The 24,629-nt window shown below is 39.6% G+C and overlaps 2 protein-coding genes across 2 annotated transcripts in view; one reads left to right on the top strand and one right to left on the bottom strand.

Annotated features, from left to right (window-relative positions):
- Nucleotides 1-448: 448 nt before the first annotated feature.
- On the bottom strand, nt 449-7,507 carry orc5 (origin recognition complex, subunit 5). The gene is made up of 15 exons (XM_034235881.1): nt 7,489-7,507; nt 7,068-7,194; nt 6,046-6,138; nt 5,493-5,678; nt 4,965-5,039; nt 4,329-4,440; nt 3,896-4,026; nt 3,347-3,395; nt 2,642-2,732; nt 2,444-2,499; nt 2,094-2,206; nt 1,944-1,991; nt 1,754-1,864; nt 836-948; nt 449-738 (listed from the first exon to the last, which is right to left on the bottom strand). The coding sequence occupies exons 2-15, from the start codon at nt 7,182-7,184 to the stop codon at nt 693-695; spliced, it is 1,341 nt and encodes a 446-aa protein (XP_034091772.1). The 5' UTR covers nt 7,185-7,194; nt 7,489-7,507; the 3' UTR covers nt 449-692.
- A 546-nt stretch (nt 7,508-8,053) lies between these two features.
- The window catches only part of lhfpl3 (LHFPL tetraspan subfamily member 3), a 38,745-nt gene continuing 22,169 nt past the window's right edge, over nt 8,054-24,629 (top strand). Inside the window, exon 1 of the mRNA XM_034235880.1 lies at nt 8,054-9,084. Within this exon, the coding sequence (XP_034091771.1) occupies nt 8,649-9,084 (436 nt within the window). The 5' untranslated portion in view covers nt 8,054-8,648. The remainder of the gene's footprint in view (nt 9,085-24,629) is intronic.

The following is a 24,629-nucleotide window of genomic DNA, read 5'->3' as shown; positions in this document are numbered from 1 at the left end:
AAAGTACACAAACAGGTAAAAGTGTCTGAAGAGATTAAGCAGTGTTCTCATGTTTACCTTTTTTATCCTTTTTTAAATAAAGCTGAAGCAGAAGACAAAACAGCAGCTTGTGATTGTGTGGCATTTAGGTGTGGGTGTGTGTATTAGCTTAATAACTTACTGCCTGTTCAGCAAACCCCATGACTTCAGTATACGACCTCATACAACAGGATCAACAAATATGACACGTTGTGGAAAGTGAACCCTCCCTTTAAACAAGTACGATGATTTTCCTGCACGGTGCCAAGGTCGCTCCATGTAAGGCACACATGCTTAACCTGCATCGTGTTCATCTTTTTCTGCCATTATTTGAAACAGGATGATCTTTTGTAATAAAAAAGAAAAGGAATGTAAACTATAGTATTACGCTTGATATATCCTGTAAAACATAGAAAAACTAAAACAAGTATAAAGCAAACATGCGAAAATGGCTTTTATTTTATACAAATATTAAACATTATTATTAACAGTCATGAGACAAGGAAAACAGGGTTATTCTTTAACCACAAGGGGGCAGCGACATAATTGGATTATTTTCTTACACAAAAAATCCCAACAACAGTCCATCTCCTGATACTGCTTATCTTTAGATGGATATTATCCTCTTTTGTCTTTCTGTCACCGTGTCTTGCCTCTTTCTTTTCCTCAGGGGCTCACAGGAAGTCATAAAGGTATTTGATAATCTCAAAATTCACAGTCCTGGAAGGTAAAGCAGACAAAGCATATCCTCTGTGAAAAAACTCGTAATTTGTTTTCATTTTCAGTCAAATGTGTTTTAGCAGACATGCACACACACCTGGAGATGGCACAGATGAAGTCCATAGAAACGGCACATTTGTATTTTGGGGCATCGATCTGGTCGCCATGACTGACCTGCGTCAACAGCTGCAGGGTCACCAGAGAGGAGATCTGACGGAGAATCGAGGGAAACATGAAATGCCTCTCGGTTCCACTTCTTTAAACAGCTTTGCCTCACTTTGAAGCACTAAATGACTGCCAGTAGCACAGATATGGGTTGAGCCTAATTTCCTAAACCCATTTCATGCTCGGGCCATAAATAGATCAGCATTTGGCCTCAGGTACGAAACTCATGACCATATGGGTAGAAAACTCTCATCTGAGACACTGTGGCCATTAAGTTTGATTTAACATAACATAGTGTGTCATTTGCTCCCAGAAATGGGAACAATTACAATTTAAAATCCTGTTAAAATGACACTATGTTCTCATTTCATTTGCTTAACTGGCAAATGGGGAAACAAGCATGACGTTATTTGTTTAAATATTGTGTAGAAGCTACTTCACAGACCCTGGAGTATTCCTAAAGTTGACTTTCAAAGTCACAATCATAGAGAAAGATTGAAGGCACTGTAGGGCAAAATAAAATAAAGAATCATCCCACTACAGAGCTCAGGTTAACAGATTAGGACATGATGACATCAAAATGTCCCATCCAGAAGTTGGTATTTCAGGCTGTAGAGAAATGGCAAACCAACACACTCTCAGACATTTCCATCCCTACAGCCATACTGTACCACTAGCACGGCTAAAAGACTATGAGTCACTTATGAGATGCCAAAGAGAATCAATTGAAATGATGCAGAAACATAAAACAAACGGAATAAGATGTGATAGAACGTGCCAAAGAAAACCGATCATTATTCATTTACGGTAACTTTTTTTTTTTTGCGTCTGAAAGTGTCTCGACCCTGACCTGGGAGAAGATGCTGGCAGTGGGGGCCACTCTGCTGTCCACCACGCTGTAGAAAATGGCGAGTAGGCGATCCAGAGGAAACGGCTTCGGCCCTAGAAGGTGGTTACTAGTCTAGAAAACAGAGACATATTAAGATTATATAACTTAGCTTAAATGTGCAGAAAGGGCAGTGTTATGTGAAGATGATCACCTTTTCATTTTTCTTCAAGAAGTTTGTTTTCTTTATTTTACCGTGGTGCTGTTGGGGGATAACAGAGCAACATTAAACTCACACAATAACACTTAAAGGGCTTTACAATCTGTACAAGATACCAATATTTATAATATAAAACTGCTGTACCTTTACAAAGAAGCGTTTGTCTGTGCGGGCAGGGTTGAAGGATGCCAGGTAGGCAGCAATCAAAAGGAACTTGGAGTAATAAGGCAGCTCAACATGAGTGTGAGCGGACAAACCTGAAGGGAAATAAAGGAATGAGTCAGGTGTACTGTGCAGTGTGTAAAAAGACTTTCATACAGTACATCATGATGCTCAGCAACCCTACATTGATTCATACGGTGGGAGTCATTTTTATGCTGTTCCCAATTTGAGCATTAATACAAAATGTCAATGCACCTGTTTCAGCAGTTTAACATCTGCTCTGCAAGCGTATTACGTCATTAGATTCAACAGCGCTAAGTGTGTGTTGGTACCTCTCACTGCTCCACTCTCCTTCTCCTCCATTTGCTGCATTTGCTCCCACTGCAGGCTGAACAGAGAACAGGGAATTATGAACACAAACCACAGCAGCAGTAAATACGCTGATTCAGGTTGTTCAAGCAGAACTAGAACGAGCCGTTAGATCAGAAAGTGACATGGTTCATTAGCAGATCGATGTAAAGCCGACAGACCTGGACACTTCCCGCAGGTAAACAGTCTGCATGGCTTTTTTCAGATGAGGCTCGATGTTTCTCCACAGCTTGTGAGTGTCCGTCTCTTTCACTGAAGTCATGCACAGAGGAGCATTGATGAAAAAGCCACATTAAGAGCATACAATCACTTTAAATGGCTTATAAGAGAATAGATGTTATCAGGAAGAATAGGAACATGTAATTGCGTAACGGTTAAGGAGGGGTGACGTTTGTTGTGATAAATACAAATATCACCTTACTCTGCAGTCTCCAATGAACTATGAGGCTTTTTTGCCTAATTTAACTCAATGTTTCGGATATAAGAGAGACAGATTGTTTTGTCACAACAGAACATAAAAAGCTATAAAAACAGTGATTATTCAACTTAATTTATAATTCTATTACATTTAGGTGTTATGGTTTACCTATATTTTGCTGAAGTATGGTGGATGTGAAAATGAGAAAAGGTTTGCCAGCATATTCACATCAACAACTTTATATGGTGACAATATTTGACTGTTGTGTTTACAGCTTGTGAACGCAGCTTTAAAAGAGAGAAATGCTGAAAAGTTCAAATAGCTTAAACTCATTTCAACAAGATTAGAAAGATCTCTCTTCAAATGAGCACAAATAAAAGGGTAAACTAGAGATGTGTTTATTATTGATCAGCTGTCAGATGAAAGAATACACCTCTTTATGTTTTACCTTTTCCTTCTGCTAACGGCTCGCAGAACTTTGAGAAGTTGAGAGCAGCCTGGTTGACAAGAGGAGAAAGAGAATCAATGATCCCAGACTGAAAGAAAATCAAAACTATGAAAAATGTTCTCTAATTTATGAGAGTGTGAGTGTGTGTGTGTGTGTGTGTGTGTGTGTGTGTGTGTGTGTGTGTGAGAGAGTATATGTGTGTGAGTGTATGAGTGTGTGTCTGTGAGTGTGTATGTGTGTATGTGTGTCTGTGTGTGAGTGTGTGTGTGTGTGTGTGTCTGTCTGTATGTATGTATGTGTGTGTGTATGTGTGTATGTGTGTGTGCCTGTGTGCGTGTGTGTGTGTATGTGTGTCTGTGAGTGTGTGTGTGTGTGTCTGTGAGTGTGAGTGTGTGTCTGTGAGTGTGTGTGTGTGTGTGTCTGTGTGTGTATGTGTGTGTGTGTGTGTGTGTGTGTGTGTGTGTGTGTGTGTGTGTGTGTGTGTGTGTGTGTGTGTGTGTGTGTGTGTGTGTGTGTGTGTGTGTGTGTGTGTGTGTGTGTGTGTCTGACCAGGTGTCGCAGCTCTCTGAGGTCTCGACACACCGAGTAAAAGACTCCCAGCAGGATGTTGATGTAAGCCGAGTAAAACTCATCCGAATATGAAGGATTTCTGTCCTGGGCCAAAATGTGCTGCAGCTCACCTTCAAATGCATAGAAGTAGCACTGTCAGTAGAACTACTCACACAAAACAATATTTTAAAAAGCAATGTTTCTTCTAACATCAAGTACAATTCCTGTCGTGCTAAATGTTTTAAAAATACATGCATATTCCTCTTCAGTCTCTGCCTTATGTGTAAGAACAAAGTCACAGGTACACATTTCACGCAGAATCCGCCAAGTGTGCCTCACAATTATGCAGTGTGACGGGAGTTTATTCATGACACTGAATGCTGATCGTGTCGTGTGCGTCCGTGTGTGTGTGTGTGTGTGTGAAGGATGCTACCTTTACTGTAGTCGGGGAAATGGAGCAGAAGGGGCTCGAAACAGCCGGTGTTTGGTCTGAACCTGTCCCAGACGATTTCACTGAGCAGGATGACGGTAACGTTGTCCTCCACCTGAAGAGGTCCCATAATGTGTGATATAACATTGGTTTGTACTACAAGGGGATTCAGTGAGTGTGTCTCCATGGCTACAGACATTGCTACCTCACTCAATTTATGTTTTATATATATAGATCTAATGTTGAGTGTATTTCAGCGTATTGTTTAGTTGAAGTCTTTTGACATTTGAATAGCTCTACTCATTTGTTTTACCGTGACAATATGATTTTGTGCCATGAGGAACAATGATGGACAGTTTGAAATGGGCAGCTAAAGGATCTCTATAAACAACCCACCAGATAAAAACTGCTGTCACAGGAATAAAACACAAATAGTCTTTGTCCTCTATATGTCCTCAATTTAAATGCTGTGTGGGATTGCCATCTTTCTTCCGGAACAACATTATTAAAGCGCTCCACGCACTCAGCTCCAGATCATTTATAACAAAGGAAGCTCCTCCAGTCCCCGTTCATCATCTGCAACAACATTAGAGCTGCTGGCTTGATAGATGACACAAAGAGCGTGCTGCACTTTCTCACCAGTTCCTGAAGACGCAGGAGAGCAGGGAGGAGATTGGCATCAGAGTCTCTCAGAAGCTCTGCTTTTTCCATTACCTGAAAAATATATACCAGAAAAAGTGTGATTATGTGAAAGGTAATGTACTCAGGAGGAGTCTTCCTTTGTTAGTTTGTTTTCTCATGGTTGAATACACTTATTGTAGGTCGCTTTGGATAAAAGCATAAGCAAAATGTAATGTAACTCATATCTAACAAACTAGAGGTTGTAAAAGGCTGTTTTATATGCTGTGAGCTTACTTTAAAATATAGTAAGCCAACATTCTAGACTAAAACTCCAGTGCTGGCTGGAAATCTGACCATTTTTCTCCAGGCATTATGCATCTGGAGCTTTGTTTAGCGTCTATTTGCATTTGTTATCACTCCTAATCATGTTGCCATACATTTGAGTGACACATCCCAAGAATAATACATTTGATATGCCATGGATTATAGTATTTTGGTGTGCCAAGTGAGGAGCGATTTTCTGGTTGGGGAATAAAGTGCACTCACAATGTATCGCGTCTGCTTGGCAGGAGACTGCGAGCTCTGCTGTCTGTAGATGCGTACAAAGTCAGACAGGGAGGGCCTGCGGGGGAGCAGCGAGGCAGCATCGCAGCCAAAGAAGGACAGCAGCACTTGTTCAAACAGCAAGGCAACAGAAACACATTCAACAAAGCTCACTGTGGCGTGGGGCAGCTGCAAAGAGGAGGAGGAAAAGACAATCAGTTTTGTATCTATGTGCAGTTAAATACACACCTTCACATTGTGTTGACTCTCCTGTGCTTTTGTTGCACACTGAACAATTAAAAGTCCTTAATGAAACTCAAACACTCTAATTGTTACTGCTCTCCACTGCTGTGATTCAGCGTTACATACTGTTAGCAACAGACAGTCAGAAAAGAAAACAATTCAATTGAATAACAGATAAATTGTAAAAACAATTATTCAGGCAAAATGCGAAAAGTTGCTACTTCCAAATACCAAAATGAACAGAATTGCTGTTTTTTTTTTTTACTTAAATGAAAAAACAAACGGAGCATTTTAAGTTTGTGTTAAACATTACCTCCAGTTCCTTCAGCAAAACATTCAGCACATGACTCTTCCCTGAAGATTGATGACCATAGATGAAGATTGAGGGATAGCTGTACTGGTGTGGCTGTGAAATATGACATGTCAATATGATTAATGACAATCCAACAAACACTTTATTCTAATACAAACAACATAGATATTCCTTTATCAACAAAAACGCCAATCCAAAATGGACAAATATAACTTGATTTAAAGTTACATGCAACAGTTACTCTTTTAGCTGAAATGAATACATTACATTACATGTCACTTGTATTGAATGTATCCAAAGCGACTTACATACACTCAATACTGTGGGCAATCCCCACAGGAACAATTTGGGGCGAAGTGTCTTGTCCAAGCACACAGCGGAATGTTTGACTGCAGCGGGATTCAAACCAGTGTCCCCGTGATCCAAAGATCAGCGCACTAACCACTGAGCCACAACCTCCCACTTACAAAATACACTTGTAAAGATTTTAAATGTAGAGTATACTTAATACAATGATTGCTGTATTCCATTGTATAGTTGTGTTTTACTTTATTAAATGTGTTTCTTATCTTTTGTAAGGTATGTTAGAGTCCAATTAAAATGATTTTTGTGCAGGTCAGCAGGTGCTATAAGTCTGAAATATTGTGTATCTTAGCTATACAATATAACATTGTTTTTTAATGTAATTGTATAATGTGTTTCTCTTGTAATATATGTGTTGTTTTTTTGTAAGGCAATTTGTGTTTGAATGTGCTATATAAATAAATGTGCCTTGAATGATGGTGGGGCAGAGATTTATAGAGTGAGTGTACGTTTTTGTGGCTGGCCGAAAATGCAGTTTGACAATGTGTATCCCATAACTAATGCTATATGCTAAAACAATAATGTAACCCTGCCACATGTTGCCATTTCTCATTAATTTAGGTGAAGTCGAAGCGAAATAATATAGGTCCACTTTTAGTGTATTAATGCGCGCCCCCGCAGCCAGGATCTCACTTCAGATCGACACGAGCCTAACATACCTGACCCATGAGCGACAGCAGCATCCCTGCCTGGACCTCTCTGCAGGGCAGCTTCTTTGAGACCGTCTGCAGCCTCTCCTCCTCATATCCTGGCTGTTGTAACAGCGCTGACATCATGCTCTCCGTACTACAAACCACAACACAGTGTTTAAGACTGTGAGGAGGTCAGTGACAAGCGGCTACAAACAACCAGGCTAACGTTAGCTTTCTAAACGTTCACTGACAGCACACGCACAACCTCACACAACTCGTATTCAGTCAAAAATGTTACCAGAACGAAACATATTTAAGAAAACAATGCACTGTAAACACGACAGGGCACTTTAATAATATATATACCAGAAAATAAACTGTGTAGCAAACGTAAAAAGCGATGAAAAGCTACATTAAAAGTTGAAAACGGAGGAGGGTGGACACTCACATGAGTTTCGCGCGCGCCTTCAGATTACGTCAAATGACGGTGTCCGGTCACCAGCCAATCGCAGATCACACAAAGATTCATGGGTAATGTAGTTTTTAGCTCTAAAACTGTTATTGTGATATAAAGAACTTCAGAAGATTGTTTTTTGAACACATAAATATACACATTGTGCATATGTTTTTATTGTTCTTTATGTATGGATGTGATGCACACATTATACTTACATGACAACTGTACAGCTTTATCTGCTGAGCAAAGTAGAAAGGAGAAAACATGAGAACATATAATAGTCTTTTGAATGATACATATAAACAGCATACAAAGGCAACATCTGGGAGCAGATCAGCTTTTATGGTTTTGTTATGATATCATTGGAAGCAAGCATAATTAAAGGTTCATTTACGCCGTTCATTTGCAGTCTAATGTTGTTTAATAGTTGCATTTGTGTACGGTAATTTCGAGGAGCATGCTCCCATACCGCTCTCATATAATTAGGGTAATGTGAAGCAGCTGTTAGAGGGGGATTATGTGAGCATTACATTTGGGTGCATTAACCACACTGTTGTAGTTTGTTATTATTATGATTGTGTGTGTTGAGATTTTGCGCGTGCTACTTGAATAATACGTCAGACGTGGATTAAGAGATGTGGGCTGGCCCTGTGCTATCCAAGGCTTTCCTCCTCCTCTGATTCACCTCAGCTGCAGCTGTTGGTCTGTCGGAGCTCAGACGGAGCATTTCAGCAGAGTGGATCCCAGACATGAGCCTGTGTGCCGGGGGAACAGTCTATGGCTTTACACACGTTTCAGGTAACGACATCTTTGACAAATCATCAGGACAAATGTCGGATGAATCCACTGGCTTCTGAATGGATTCCTGAAGCGTGTTTTTTCGGAAAGCGCGTTTCGTTTTTTGCAAGAGTGATGAATGAAAACCAGGAGGAAAACACCAGAAAACAAAACCCGACCTCGCCATGGATGTGAGGGTGCAGTGATTCTATGGAAACAGCTGTGACTGTATAAAGTCAGAATAAAAACACTAAACAGCGACAAGTTCTGCAGAACACAGCATTTTTGCCTTTTACGGATCAGATGCTCAGATGGGAGTTCGCTGAATACATTGGTCCTGAGCACCGAGCAGACCCCTGCACTTAGACCGGAGGATGATCCCCGGGGTCCCCAGTACGATCACCACCATGATCCCCGCCTCCGAGGCTGCCAAAATATACCAGACCAACTACGTCCGGAACTCCCGCGCCATCGGCACCCTCTGGGCCATCTTCACCATCCTCTTCGCCATCGTCAACGTGGTGTGCTTCATCCAGCCGTACTGGATCGGAGACGGCATGGACACCCCGCAGGCGGGATACTTCGGGCTGTTCCACTACTGCATCGGCAACGGGCTGTCCCGGGACCTGACCTGTAAGGGCAGCTTCACCGAGTTCAGCAGCATCCCCTCCGGTGCGTTCAAGGCCGCCTCCTTCTTCATCGCCATGTCCATGGTGCTGGTGCTCTCCTGCATCGGCTGCTTCTCGCTCTTCTTCTTCTGCAGCACCGGCACCGTGTACAAGATCTGCGGCTGGATGCAGCTGGCTGCAGGTAAGAGACTGGCTACAGGTTGGAGTTCTCAAAACACTTCAGTGTTCTCATATGAGATTCATAGTTCAAAATATTATGAGATGAGGTCTCTCCCTTATCTCCCCTTATCACAAAGTTTAGAATACATATTCACACATTCTGCAGCCAGAAATCTATGTTCTCCTGCTTTTTAGGTTTGAAGATCCGAGTAGAAATGACTCAGAGCTTCAATAAAAAGCCATTGAAATACAATTACAGGTTTTATCTTTTATGACATTTTATTATTTATCAGGTCTATAACTTTATTGAGTATTTGACTAGTTAATCAACAAAGTAAACACCCTTTTTTGATAAATGATACAAAAATCAAAGAAAAGGTGGTTTCAGTCTCTTGTACTATAGAGATATACAGGTTTTATATAATGGTAAACTGCATATCTTTGGGTTGTGGATTGTCAAGGCATAACCTTGGATTTCAAGAGGATTTTTTTCAATATTTTCTGACACATTATAGACCGAACAATGGAGCAATTTATCTAGAAAAGAATCAGAAAATGTACAATGAAAATAAGTAGAAGTTGCAACCCTACAGGCTGACATGCACGAAGTCTGCACCTAAAAATCTAGATGTTCTCCAGACTCCTCATTTGAACTTTGCTGAGATGAGAACAAGAAATGTAATGGATCATAATATGAACTGGAATTGTCCACAATTACAGGTTTTACTCAAATCTCAGTTAAGATTGCAAAAATTGAGGAGGATAAAAATGCAGATTGCTTTCACTTAAGATGTTTCGCCTGCTTTTTTTGTGTTGACGTCTCCAATGGTTTTGGCCACAGAGCCCTGTTATAGTAAAAGTAGTATTTGGTCCATTTTACACTAGAGCATATCTCGAGTCTTGGTCAAATATCATGTAACGATCTGAAGTGTAGGTGTAGTGGCCTTGAGGAACGTAAAACCTTGGATTGAAACTGTGAAAAACACTCTTGGGTCCTGATGCCATTAAATAATAGTAAAAAAGTATACAAGCGTTTCTAAATTGCATTTTTTGTTGGGGAGGCTTCTCTGATACCTGAATGTCAGAAATGTATCTTGAAGTAAAATACATTATGTATAATACTTTCTTATAGGCATCATACTGTTTCAAAGCAAATCCAGAATGTACAGTAGTCATATATCTGTAAACTTCAGTAAACTCGACTCTGTAAGACTTATTAAACTGTCAACTAGAAATAGTTAAGTCAAAGCAAACAGCTTTAAATGGAAAAATACAAATGATTCCTTTTCTCTAAATGAGAACAGAAAATGTATCTTACATCTTTAAACCCACCATGCACATTAGATACAAAAGAAAAACACATGTAAAAGGGAAATGAGAAAATACAATCAAAGGAAAAGCAACTGTTTTAATGTTTTTTGTATTCCAAGCATCCTCTTTGAAGCAGATGGAGAAGATCTTGATTTCCTTCCAAAATGATATTTTCAAATAACTGGTGCAGCTCAGTTGAATATTTCAGCCTACTATTTCAGTACGCAAGGGCTAACTAAAGCAAGCATTTGTGTTGATGTTTATGAGCCTCAATTTTAAATGTGCTTTGTTGCGACTGTTCCATCATCTGCTTACATACACGCATTTGAATCAGCGGGAGCTCAGAGAATATCATGTGATTTAAAAAAAAACTTTTGAGCATCATTTAAGGCTTACATTTTATTTTTTATTTATCCTAACATCACAATTTGAATATTTATTGATTCCTGATGGTAAAGCCCAGATTGTTCTCGGAGGAGAATTAAACGTCACAACCAATAAATATCACATTCATAGCTTCTTTCATGCAGAATAAAACGGCGGCTAAATATCCATTCGGATTTAGGGTGGACATGTGTCCCCGAAGTCTCTTGATTACCAGTTTTAGCTAAATAGTAACCAGAGACTAATGTAATTCCACGTTGCACAAAGCATTAGTCATAGAAATTAGGAGAGCCATTGGCCAGATGCGAGGCTATTTTAAAGCAGAAAAAAGCTTTTTCACTAAAGTATCTCGAAGTATCTCAGCTTTAAATTGGATTATCTTGGAGCAAAAGCACTATGAGCTCTTTCAGAGTCCTAATGAGTTCTACATCCTGCTAGTTTGAGGGTTTTATTTCACAGATCAAAGTTGCTTCTTATTCCTTAGTCACATGTTTGCTTTCTCCAGTTTTCCCACCATCAGAGAAGCAGATGTGACGGTTTGCACCACATTGATAAAGAAATAAATCAGATGTTCAGCTCTGGTGGTTTTTGTTAAAGTCGTAAGGAGTGGTGGAGAGTAATTAAGGAGGTTTATTGAAGTAGACAGTACATAAGTAATACATTTCAGAGCAAAACAATGTACATCTTACCCCACTACACTTGGCTAACTGCAGCTGTAGTTACTGGTTACATTTCAGATCATATTTACATATGAAATTGGAAACAAAAAGGTTTATATTTATTTATACACTGTTTGCTGATTATATTCCTAATTAATCGATAAATCATTAGGTCCATCAAATGCCAGAAAGTGATAAGAATGTCCATGACACTCCATTACCAAGATGTTGTATTCAAATTGGTATATTGTGTACTTACCAACAGTCTAAAACACAACATTTTGGGTCATTATCAGTATTACAAATATATCCATTAATAAAAAGATGTTACCCAGAGGGTAAAAAAAACAATTGTATAATAATAAAGAAAAAAAATCCAGCAAAACAATTAAGGTTACTTATTTACAAAGTACAATTTGTAGTATATGTTATACTTTTACTCAAGTAAAAATAACCTTAATTGATCTTCAATATACTTTTGTGCACTCGCAGCCCAATTCAATGTGACCAATATCTCTTATTCTCATCACGGCTGCTGTTAAAGTGGCCATTTAACGGTTTTCTAGGCAACAGAAATAGCTGATACCGAGGTACTCTCTCTAAGCTGTCTGAAATCCAAACGTGATTGCAAAAAAAAATGATAAGTCATCCCTGCGTGATGTCTTTTAGGGTGTATGAAGCTGCTGTGATGGCAGCAAACAGAGCTCAGAGGCAGCCCTCCTCTCCCACAGAGGGACGTCCTGAATGTTTGAAGAGCTCTGCCTTGGTGGATCAGGGCACTTTTTTGAACTATAGCCAAGAATTATGATGATTGTTGTAATGAGGTAACCATGTCATCATTTATTTGCGATTTTTAAACAACATCTGTGGTTATATAGTTTGCACAAATGTTTTGCATAACTTTGCACAGTAGCCGTCATTCTTCCGACAGATCTGCCTTAGGTCCCAGAGAGACAACTTTAATATATTATTGTAAAAAAGCAGTCTGGAGGATGTCAAATAGATTTTTTACAACCTTATAACCTACAAGGTTATAAATGGCTTATTATTTATACAGAGAGCCATAAATAGGTGATGTATTTGCCATTGATAGATCCATTAGAAGCACTTAAAACGCCTTTTTAAAGCATATCAGAAAGAAAACAGGACGATGCTCAGTAACCTGACGGCCTCCAGAGCTAATGACCATCTGGATCCCACAAATTCACAGGAATGATTTTCTCCATGGCAGTAACAGCTGCAAATGTTCTGTATGTGTAAATCAGTAGAAGACCATTGAATCAGACGTTGGTCAGCTTCCTGTGCCTTTAGTGTAAGTGCTCTCGCTTTCGGAGCCAAAACAACATTAGTTGGAGTTAGTTTATTGATTTAAATGTTGATTTCCAGAATATCCAGAGGATCCAGCAGGGGCAGCTGCTGTGAGAGTGACAGAGAACATAAAGGCTCTGCTTGCCTTATGTTTGATGCATGATAACAGTTTGATAAAAGCGCCTGACTGACTGATGTCGTTATATCAATGCTCGGTGTGCCGTGCAGTATTCAATTGTACACCTCATCAGAAAGATGTCTAGTGGAACGGGGACGTGCTGCTTATCACATCACATTGTGTGCTTGAAAAATACACCAAGACGCTATCACACTGTCTGCTGAGGAGAGAGATAGATAATGAAAACTGATCCAGGGAATGTTTGAAAACTGAAATCTTCATTTTGTAAAACTTGTTTTCTGTTCATGTTGTAATCCAATAAGAAGTCAAGTGTACACCTTTTTATACTCCTTATCTTATCTGAGGTCAGAAATACAAATATACTATAGATTGTATGTTATATTTCTTCATGACAAGATCTACGTAATACATTTGTATTAATTCATTTATTTGTTTAGAGTAAACAAACACATTGTAGTAAAAGCTCTCTGTTTACAAGTCTGCCATCATACCAACTCAGTCATAAAGGCATAATGTTACATTATTATCATCAGTTATTTCTTGCATTTGATAAGTGAAACATCTTATAGTTGCATGTCCCTATATCGTGTAGTATTTAACCAAACGCAAACTTAATTTGTTGTTCCAAATTTTAACATCCAGTCAAAATAAATGGCTGTACTCACTTATCGCACACTATAATACAAATGCTGTACCTGCCACTATAACAATAAACATTACAAAAAAAATGAAGGAAAGAGGTTGCTGGCAATAATTGGCTGTGGGTCAAAGCCTATTTAAAAAAAGCCACATTAATGGGAGCTCTGTGTAAACATTTGCACTGTAGATGAGATTTAAGGCAGGGAGCTAATGACATCAGCCCCATCTTTATCCACTCACATAAAATGAAGCACCGTAAAAGTCTGAGAGGCTTTACAGTGATGTCACATGATCACACATGAGACTAAGACGCAGACATAACAGAGACACATATGCACACACAGACAAAACAAACTAGTTTAAGCTCAGATAGGTCACATTTGATGGATGTTGATTTGTACACGCTTCAGAAGCATTAACAAAAATAGAAATGTTGACCCATGCAGAGTAAATGATCCAAACAAGACAGCCAGCCAAGTCAGCAGACACTCACAGATCTCACCCTACAGACTTGTTTCTAATACTGAGGATTAAGAAAGTGGATCACCTCCCTTAGCTGACGAGGATTTTAAAGAGACAGTAACCAATTGCTGACCTCCATCAGCCTTAATAGACACTTTGACACTTTCATACAAGTAGAAACTTTTAGGAGACACGTGACTATATAATCATTATTTGGTTGAATTAAGCTTAGATTTATGACTAAATTGCACTCAACGGATTAACATTCAAACTAACCAAGAGAGGTTGACAGAATAACCACACTATAAGGTATATGTTTGGTAGCTAATCGGGTCTATTTTGTCTGAGCAATTTATTAATGTTTCGCCCAGGTTGGATTAAACTAAATGGACCTTGTAATTAGTTTACTTTATCAATAGCTTTTTCCAAGAATGAACAGTCTCTAAAGTGCTCTGAAAAATCAATACTATCTACAACGAATTGTTACGTTGCCTCTTGATGCGAATGTAATGTCTGAAAAAGCTGAGCTACAAATTCAAAAGTTTATAAAATAAGCAAGTTTTTTAAGAAAATGAAATATCATTTACCAGTTGAATCTTACCTTACCATTACAATATTAGGTTGTTCTGGGCTTACTAAAAACGAATTAATTGACTTTTAATACATGCACATTAAACAGTAAGAGCTTCATGTAATGAAGCGCCAATAAAGGGCTTGAAATGTTTCCTTAAAAGCATACCCACCAGATGATCAGCAATATATTACAGGTAGTCACCAGAGAGAATAAATCAGCGTGAGCGAGGCAATTTAAACATGTCCCAGAGGGTGAGGTGTTATTATGGTGTGTGTGGTCTAATGGCGAGGTTAGACCAAACATTTGATCCAAAATGCTTCAATCCGAGCCGCACTCGATGTCCTCATAGCTGCCTGTCAGCTGCTCACAAATCTGCTGCAGCCATGGAGGAATTTGACATTAGTGTGTGCAGCAGTGTTCTTTCTATAACAAGGATTACAAGGTCTGCTGTCCTGATATAAAACCTTGAGCTTGAAAAAATAGTCCCACATTCTTTACCTCTTTGTTGATTTTAAATAGACCTATAACAAAGTGCATTACCAATAATAAAAACAGATAAAATAAATATTTTAAATATGCACAGGGTATGGTAAATATACTGCTAATTGTAGAGGAAACTTCTGTGTAGCAACTGCATGGGAGTCACCGACTCAGGAAGGAGACAAGGTAGAGCAGGAGCTTTTATGTCAAAACACTGATGATTTATTGGAGTTTCGGCCGGAGCATTCACATCACAATTCACAGCAGTCACGGTGAGACTGCACGGGTGGGTTGTCACGTCAATTCTGGAGCGCCTCTCTTTTGCTAGCCCATTTAACTGGTTTCACAGAGAGTAATCAACATATTTTGATAAGATAGCTTTAGACAGTTGGGCACACTGAGTCACCTGCTTCCGCCACCTATGGCCTCGAATATGTCATACCCTCGAGTCCACAAACAACAAAGAAGGAAGTGTCCCAATGCACCCACAACAAAGACCATCTGTGACCTAGGTGTTGACCGGTCACAGAATGGGAACAATAACATTATGGCTGAAGCAGCCTATGTCCTTAAAGGAGATAAACAGACGTCAGGGTTGGTCCTGTACGTCATATCTAGGAGTCTAGGACAATTATTTCCCTAACACTAACCAGAATACATAGTCTAAAGCCATGTTACATAGACATAGCTTTGCCTTCACATGCTTACAATGCTAACATGCAACTAGCTGGTGTCATTTTAACTATGTTTACCATTTTATTCACTGATTTGCTTCAATTGTACTTGTAACTGTGTAAGCTAACTAGTTTTTTTGGCAGATGGTGACTTTCTGATACATTTGCATGCTCAGAATGTCAATAATAGCAGTTATATTTGCTACAGTATATTCACCATCTTAACTGTGCGTGTTTGCATGCCAACATTTGTGTTGCGATGCCCAAAATATGTATAATTTCTTCATTGAATTGTTTGGCAAGCAATCCAATATTTTTGGAATTTTCTGGAACAAAAAAGTACATTGACATTTTCGTTAGTCATTCCTTAAAGCGATTACAATGAAATATGTTATACGTTTAATGAGAAAAAAGCCTGGCTATCATCAAGGTCACATTATATTTGAGCCAGTTACTGCCGCTTTATGATGAATAACATGTCATCCTGAGGTGATGATGATTTAGTCTTTTATTAGCCGTGGCGTGATGGACAGATGGGACTGTTGGAGCTCCTGGAGCCGGTCCAATGGGAAGCGAGGGTGGAGGTGTGTCTGATTGAGGAGTTTCAAGGTATTTAGAGCTTTAAGTGTGACTGACATCTCTGATTGCAGAGGAGTTAGGACCAAAATGAGCAGAGAGATAGAGATTATGTGAGACCAAGAAAAAGGAGAAGAACCTGTCGGGGCTAAATATGAATTACGCTCCACAAAATGGATACTCCTCTGTTGAAGTTAAAGTGCAAATAAATCAACAGCAGTGATTGAGGTGTACATTAACATGCCTAAACAAAACATGATATAATAGCATCAAGGCCACAGATAGAGGCACATTTGTGACTGACTTTTTTTTCTTCACTTTTTAAATCTTTGTTTTTATACTACATAAAATGAACATGAATCCAAATGATTATCTTTTTTCTACCGAGCTTTTATCATCTTTCATCTCCTCACACTTTAAATGGATTTCCCTCATTTGCCATTTCATCTCCAAAAAATAGGTTTAGCCTAAATATGTTGAAGATTCTGGAGAATAATTCCTTTTTTAATGTCAACAGTTTCCCTATAATTGGCTGCCAAATTCCTGATGGCTATTTGTTGTAAACTATGTGCACATTTAATCGGTGCATTGTCGCTATATATTTAAGTGCAATTTGCTGCTGCATAAATTCGATAAAGATTAAGAGTGTTGTTTCATTTGTCGTTGTGCGTGGACCTAATATTCTCAGAGGGTCCATCTCTGTCTCTGTTAACTACTGGCAAACACTTTCTATCATCAGAATAATGTGGACGTCTGTGCTCTCTGATTGCTTTCTATTTGTTTTAAACGCCTTATTTAAAACTTAATCGCACTTTCATTGCTTTGTTCTAGTCGGATGCTTTATGGGGACAAGCATCTTCACAGGCTCCATTACCTCTTCATTAAACCAACTATGAGGTGGCTGCTTTAATGTCCTTGTTGTTACGACGGCTGAGGGGAGATTCCTCAGCATTGCTTTTTGTAAAAATCTATCGAGTTTAAATTCTAATTAAACCCTCACTAGGCTTGCATGGAGCAACACAAAAGTCTAAATAGACATGTCTCTCTCTCCTAGTCAGCCTATAGCGCTGATTACTGCAGAGTTTGCCAGGCTTCATACATGTTTCATGAGAAATGGTTCTCCCATGTGTGGCTGAAGCCAGTTAAAATAGACATGCTGCTATGGAAGACCACTGGCATTATCATGAGCTGTGCTGCCCTTTTAAATTGGTGGGATGATGATGATGGGAAAGTGTCCAGTTGCCAGCCAGAGGAGGCCGAGATAACGAGATCTTTCCAGAGGTCTCTGCGGGATGTGGACGTGCTGAAGTCATAGGGTTTAATATCACTCCTAATCAGGTGCTAGTTATGGAGCAGTGGGAGAGCTAACAGCATGGGGTTGGGACGAAAATGAGAGGAAAAAGATTGATCAGCAGCAATGAGTCTGACATTCCTGGTGTGTTGTGGAACTGTGCCAGTGTGTATGAAAGACAAGAGGTTTATTCAGACTGAGTGGGAGTATCACTGACTCGAGCCGTGGATGTTATTTTACTGTTTTGATCTGCTGTTGTATTATCCTATTGTTCTATGTATCCATGAGGGAGCGTCACTAAAGAGCTTGCCCGCAGCTTGAGGGTTCATTGACAAATCCCTCAGCAGGGGAAAGTCATAAGCATAAGCTCATCCCACAGGAAAACAAAACACCCTCTGTTTTTCCTGCTGCGTTACAGTCTTACGGGAAGCTCCAGAATAACAATAACTTCTTCTTCAGAGTTGTTCATATCAGTCTGATCTGCATATCAAAGTCTGGTGGATTTAGTTGTCTCCGTTTTTGTATAATCGCTTCATATTTCATCAAACGACTGCATCCTTGAGTTTAAATAATAATTTGTAGAAATGTTATTTTGATTGAGTGGCTGAATTTATATCCAATCATCCGGCCCATTTTGGACTAACTCCACTGAGTAGATCATAGCTGGACTTGGTCCTGATCGATTCCTCACATTAAGTAATTGCTGAAGTCCCTCCAGTCAGACTAGTTTGCAGAACTTGGACGGGAAAAAGCCTCAATTATCCAGGGTTAAAACAGAGGTGATTTGAATATCTCACTTTTTTCATAAATGAATGCTGCTCTGAGTTTTAGTCTCATGCGACATAGAAAGCAAAATTAGCTTAAAGCATGTTGATGCCTACTTTGACCTATTAAAACAGTAACGGCCCATCCACACAGCGGCGTGCGTTGACGCTTGGCGGTGGGCGTGTCTGAAGCTTGGGGATTTTTTGCGACCAATAACCAATCACATGAATCTCCCGCCCCCGACATACAAAGCAATAGCAATGTTAAAACGAAGTAAACTGGATATAAAATCCCCAAACAGGCGAAAACCTACCAGTTTCATCCACTGTCTCTGCCACCTCCCTCCATGCCTCGCTCCTCCGGTTTGTATCCCGGTAGATGAACAGAGACTGATCATACAGCACCGGGTGATTCACTACCGCTATAATGAATTTTCCCTCCATTTTTTGGAATATGAGGAAATTACCTGCGTAGTTTCTCCCAGCATACACGCGGTTTGATTGGCTAGCGCTTGTACTGGCAGATTTGCATAAACGGGATTTCATTGGCTGACGTCTCCGTCGAGGTGTCAAAAGTTGAACATTGCTCAACTTTTGAAGCCAGCAACGCCAGCAACGCTCCACGTGGCTTCCCAAAATGCAGTTCGGCTAAAAGTGACGTCACCCCATTCAAAGTGAATGGGCAGAAGCGTTGGAAGCTTCAACGCACGCCGCTGTGTGGACGGGCCGTAAGTGCTTTTTCAGATTTTTGGCAGGGATGTATAAATCTATAATTCAACATTAAATAAAACGAATATTCTCTATATACAATTCAGCATTTTTGTCTCATCACATCATCTTAATATTGATATTAATTTTCTCCTCCTAATCTTTTTATATGTCGTCCCTTCCATCAAATTTCATAACATTTGGGCTTTGAGATTTTCCGTAATCCTGCTGACAAACATAACCAAATAGGTAACCTCCCTTTTGGAATTCATAAGCAAATAGTGCCAAGAAAAATAATAAGAGTGCAGTAAACGTTGGTCTCTGATCTCCATTAAGCTGGACTTCATTCCACTTGATGTTTTCTCTGGGTAAAACGTTGTAGAACAATGAGTCATCTGGAGATCAGCAAAGGATCAGCCCCTCTGTTAGCAGTGACTGTCAAACACAGCACTAAAGTCTTCCACTCATTAAGACTTGATTATCCCGACTCCCCAGGAGTAATGTCATTAGTGTAGCCAGGATGGAGGATAAACAAAGGCTCCGTCCTGTACCACTTGCACACCTTCTCCCGACAACTCCTCATAACCTCAAACGACTAAAAACTTCTGCAAAAGCTTCCTGTCAGAGCTAAAACACGAGTGAGCTTTCAGGCTTTCCTTGCTCTTATTGGATGTGACAGGCCGAATGCAAATAACGAGACCCCCAAACCAACAGTATGAAATCGACTAGCGAACGACTTTGTTGCTTCTTGATCCCTCTGGCCTGTGCTGTCCGAGCTCACAGTTGAGATATTATGAACATGACAGCCACTTCCAAGAGGAATGCAGAAGGAATGCTGCTTCCATTGATGTTGGACATTGTCTCTGCAGCGAGTCACTTTGATATGAATTATACATGCAACCACAACACTGGTTTGTGAATAAATCATTACTCTTAGACATGAATGAGTATGTCTCTGTTATGGTACAGTTTATCAGAAATGTAGTCATGTTTGCGTCCAACAAAGTAAATGCCCTTATTTATACTTGATTCTCAATCATGCAAATGAACCTACAGAAAAAACATCTAACGAACAAGATTCTTCAGACCCTCCTCCTCAATCTGTTGGTATACATCCTCAGTCCCCCGCTCCATAATTACGAGAAGTTGAATTGCTCTTAATTAGGACCTGAGTGCACAGAGAGAAATAACTTCACATGTATTCTCAACCCAAGGGCGATGACAGAGTGCCGTATTTGTGTAAAAGCAATATGTTGTGTATTAACAAGACTTCATGTTTGTAAGAATATTTTTGCCAGGTTAAATCATTTTACTACAAGAGCTCGCTATCTAGAAGCCCTTGCTTGCTAATAATGATCTAACCATTTCATTCACCAGCATGTACGTGGGCTGGTTTCGGCTTTTTCTATTTTGGCAGTGAAAAAGTACTTTGCATAACTTCCTGGTTGATTCATATCTTCAAGAGGAAATGGGCTAAATGCAGGCATTACTGATTCTGTTGCAGGACACATTTTGGCCTTTTTTAATGTTAAAAAATCCATTGAAAAGATTGGTCTTAATTTGAATCAATCAATGTTTATTTATATAACCCAATATCACAAATGTTACATTTGTCTCAGTGGACTTCACAGTTTGTACAAAATATCAGTATGACAATACGACACCCTCTGTCCTTAGACCCTCACATCGTACAAGGAAAAACTTCCGAAGAAAACCCACAGTTTTAAAGGGAAAAATGGGAGAAACCTCAGGGAGAGCAACAGAGGAGGGATCCCTCTCCCAGGACGGACAGACGTGCAATAGATGCCGTGTGTAAATTGAAAAGATAATACATTTGCAACATAGGTAGTCCAAATGTTTGGAAATGCATGTGTGTATAATAGGAAGATGAATCCACAAGGATATCCATCCAGGACCTATGATCCAGGACCACAGCCACGACTCAAGATCCAGGGCTCGCGATGCAGGACCGCTGGATCATCCATGACTCCGGATCCCAGCGTATATAAACACCAAAAAGAAAGGAATTTGGAGAAGCTGGGTTAATCGGAACATGAGAGTACATAGGTATAGACAGAGAGAAGGAAGAAGTAAGATGTCCCCCGACAAACTAAGCCTATATCAGCAAAACTAGGGGCTGAATCTAATCAGCCCTAACTATAAGCTTTATCAAAAAGGAAGGTCTTAAGCGCACTCTTAAAAATGGATAGGGTGTCTGCCGCCCCAACACAAACTGGAAGCTGATTCCACAAATGTGGAGCTTGATAAGAAAAGGCTCTGGCTCCCATTGTACTTTTAGAGACTCTAGGGCTGCTTCTCAGGTCGATTAAATGAAATCCTTGCTTCCCTCACTTGCGTCGTTTCCCTGCGTTTAGTCCCTCCCACCAGAGAAGCATGGAGGGACGCAAGGAAACCACGAGAAGCAGGGAAATGAGTTTTAAGAGCAATGGGACGTCCTTTCCTCCGGAGCGTCACGTGAAGCGACGTCCGTTTGTGATGACGCTGCACAGCTGTTCGTCTGGCAGCAGACAGCTCTGTACCCGTTATTTCCACAAACACCCCCGCCTCTGTTAGTGCACATTTACTGACATAAACATTAGTATCATCTGTTGTAGATCCAAATACATGAAATAAAATAAGAAGTCATTCTCAAAAAAGATAAACGCCATTCTTAAAATGTATAAACGAACAATAGTTAGATTAATATTGATTAGAATGCACAATAGAAATAAAATAATTGAGAGAAGAAAAAGAGATATGTTATCTATCAAAACCCAGTTAGATTAACATTCATTGGATTGCACACTTTGTGTGTTTGTTTGGATATGTAGCACATTAACATTTTAATAGCACTTAATGACTGACTGAATGGAAATGACAATAAATGTAAAACGAAAAAAGCGATAATGAAAATGTTTCCAATAATGATTTTTGACCACTTTTGTTCAGATCACATATTTGTAACTAAATGATACATTAATTGAAACAAAACACGATATAAACTGAGGAGTGAGTCCCGTGAGGTTCATGTATTTTCTTCACTCCGCTGGGGTACTGCTCTCATGTCAAGAAGCATCAGATCAGTGCATGCACTGCCTCGTCCAATCAGTGAGCGATACACAGTAAGGGGGCGGGGTGAGTATCTGAGGATTTCATCGGTGGTCTGGTGGTTCCTCGGTTATCGCTCCTCCATGATCGGTCCTCGCTCCTCGATCCTCGGTCCTCCGGCAGAAATAAGAGCCATGGGACGGTACTCAAGATGGCGCAGGCAAATCAACTTCCGGTGAGACCGAGGACCGAGGAGCGAGGAAATGAAAATAGTCGACCTGAGAAGCAGCCTAGGAACAACCAACAACCCTGCATTCTTGGAACGCAATGCCCTAGTAGGACAGTAGGGTATAATGAGTTCTTTAAGGTAAGATGGCGCCTGCCCATTAAGGGCTTTGTAGGCGAGAAGAAGAATTTTAAATTCTATCCTGTGTTCTATAGGGAGCCAGTGTAAGGCAGCCAGAACAGGAGTAATGTGGTCCCTTTTCCTAACTCTGGTTAGTACACGAGCTGCAGCATTTTGAATCAGCTGAAGCGACTTGACTGACTTCTTGGTACACCCTGAAAATAAGGAGTTACAATAATCCAGCCTTGAAGTAACAAATGCATGGACTAGTTTCTCTGCATCGTTTTGAGGCAAGATATGCCTGATTTTTGCAATGTTACGTAGATGGAAGTAGGCGGTCCTTGAAATTGATTTTATGTGGGCGTTAAAGGATAAATCCTGATCAAATATAACACCAAGATTCCTTACAGTCTCACTTGAGGCCAAATTAATGCCATCCATAATTAGTATATCTTTAGATAATTTGTTTCGTAGATTCTTCGGGCCAAGTACAATAACTTCAGTTTTAGTCGTGTTTAACATCAAAAAGTTTAAGGTCATCCACATTTTTAAGTCCTTGAGGCAGTCTTGAATTTTATTTAGATGATTAATTTCATCAGGGTTGATTGATAAATATAGTTGAGTATCATCCGTATAACAATGAAAGTTTACAGAATGATTCCTTATAATATTGCCTAACAGAAACATATATAATGTGAACAAAATAGGTCCGAGCACTGAGCCCTGTGGCACTCCATGGCTAACTTTGGTTTGCGTGGAAGATTCATCATTGACACGTACAAACTGAGAGCGTTCAGATAGATAGGACCTAAACCAGCCTAAAGCAGTTCCCTGTATGCCAACTAAGTGCTCTAGTCTTTGCAATAAGATATCATGGTCGATAGTATCAAATGCAGCACTGAGATCGAGCAAAACAAGAATAGAGACACGTCCCTTGTCAGAGGCTATTAGAATGTCATTTGTGACTTTAACCAGAGCTGTCTCTGTGCTATGATGTGTTCTAAAGCCAGACTGAAAAGCTTCAAATAAATCATTGTTTTTTAAGTAATCACACAACTGTTTTGCGACCGCTTTCTCAAGAATTTTTGAGAGGAACGGAAGATTGGAAATAGGTCTATAATTGGCTAAAACCTCTGGATCGAGGTTGTGCTTTTTAAGAAGCGGTTTTATCACTGCTACTTTGAATGATTGTGGAACATAGCCTGATAATAAAGACATATTCATAATATTTAATAAATAAGTGCTAATTAATGGAAAAACTTCCATCAACAGCTTAGTTGGAATTGGGTCTAACATGCACGTTGATGGTTTAGAAGAGAGAATCATTGAATTTAATTGTTCAAGGTTTATGGCTGAAAAGCATTCTAGTTTACTATCTAGTGTAATATTAGAACTTACGTTTCCGGGAGCTGTTGATAACACTATACTGGTCAAAGGCAAGAGGTCATTAATTTTGTTTCTAAGAGTAACAATTTTATCGTTAAAAAAGCACATAAAATCATTACTATTGAGTGCTATGGGAATAGAAGGCTCAATCGAGCTGTGGCTTTCTGTCAGCCTGGCTACAGTGCTGAAAATAAATCTTGCATTATTCTTATTCTCATCTAATAATGAAGAGTAGTAGGCTGCTCTCGCTTTACGCAGTGCTTTCTTATATTCATTGAGAGTAATATGCCAAATTAAACGAGATTCTTCAAGTTTAGTGGAACGCCAAATCCTTTCAAGTTGTCTCGACTTTTGCTTTATTTTGCGGGTTTCGGCATTATGCCATGGAGCTAATCTATGTTGTTTTATTTTCTTCTTTTTCAAAGGAGCAACAGAGTCTAATTTTATTCGCAGCGCATCTGTAGCACTATCAACAACATGATCAATTTGGGGTGGTGTACATTTTGTATAAGTTTCCTCCCCTACATGCAATCGAGTTAAGTATTGGTGGAATCTCTTCCTTAAATTTGGCTATAGCACTAACGGATTAGTTTCTGCTGCAGGAGCTTTTGACTAATGCTTTGTAGTCTCGTAACAGTACTTCAAAAGTTACTAAGAAATGGTCGGATAAAGCAGGATTATGCGGTTCGACTAATAGTTGCTCAATTTCAATACCATAAGTAGGGAACAAGGTCGAGAGTGTGATTATAGCAGTGGGTTGGTTTATTTACACTCTGACAGAAACCAACAGAATCTAATATAGAGTTAAATGCAACAGT

This window comes from Gymnodraco acuticeps, unplaced genomic scaffold, assembly GCF_902827175.1.
Source record: "Gymnodraco acuticeps unplaced genomic scaffold, fGymAcu1.1, whole genome shotgun sequence".
Taxonomy (NCBI): Eukaryota; Metazoa; Chordata; class Actinopteri; order Perciformes; family Bathydraconidae; genus Gymnodraco; species Gymnodraco acuticeps.
The sequence above is the reverse complement of the archived record's forward strand: the minus strand, read 5'-3'. Positions and strand labels throughout refer to the sequence as shown.

Excerpts from the sequence above, each read along its gene's own strand:
- orc5 (XM_034235881.1), bottom strand. The coding sequence starts at position 7,184 with ATGATGTCAGCGCTGTTACAACAGCCAGGATATGAGGAGGAGAGGCTG. Across the intron at positions 5,040-5,492 it reads CCAAGCAGACGCGATACATT|GTAATGGAAAAAGCAGAGCT; the intron begins GTGAGTGCACTT and ends TATATTTTTCAG. Across the intron at positions 2,733-3,346 it reads GCCGTTAGCAGAAGGAAAAG|TGAAAGAGACGGACACTCAC; the intron begins GTAAAACATAAA and ends GCATGACTTCAG.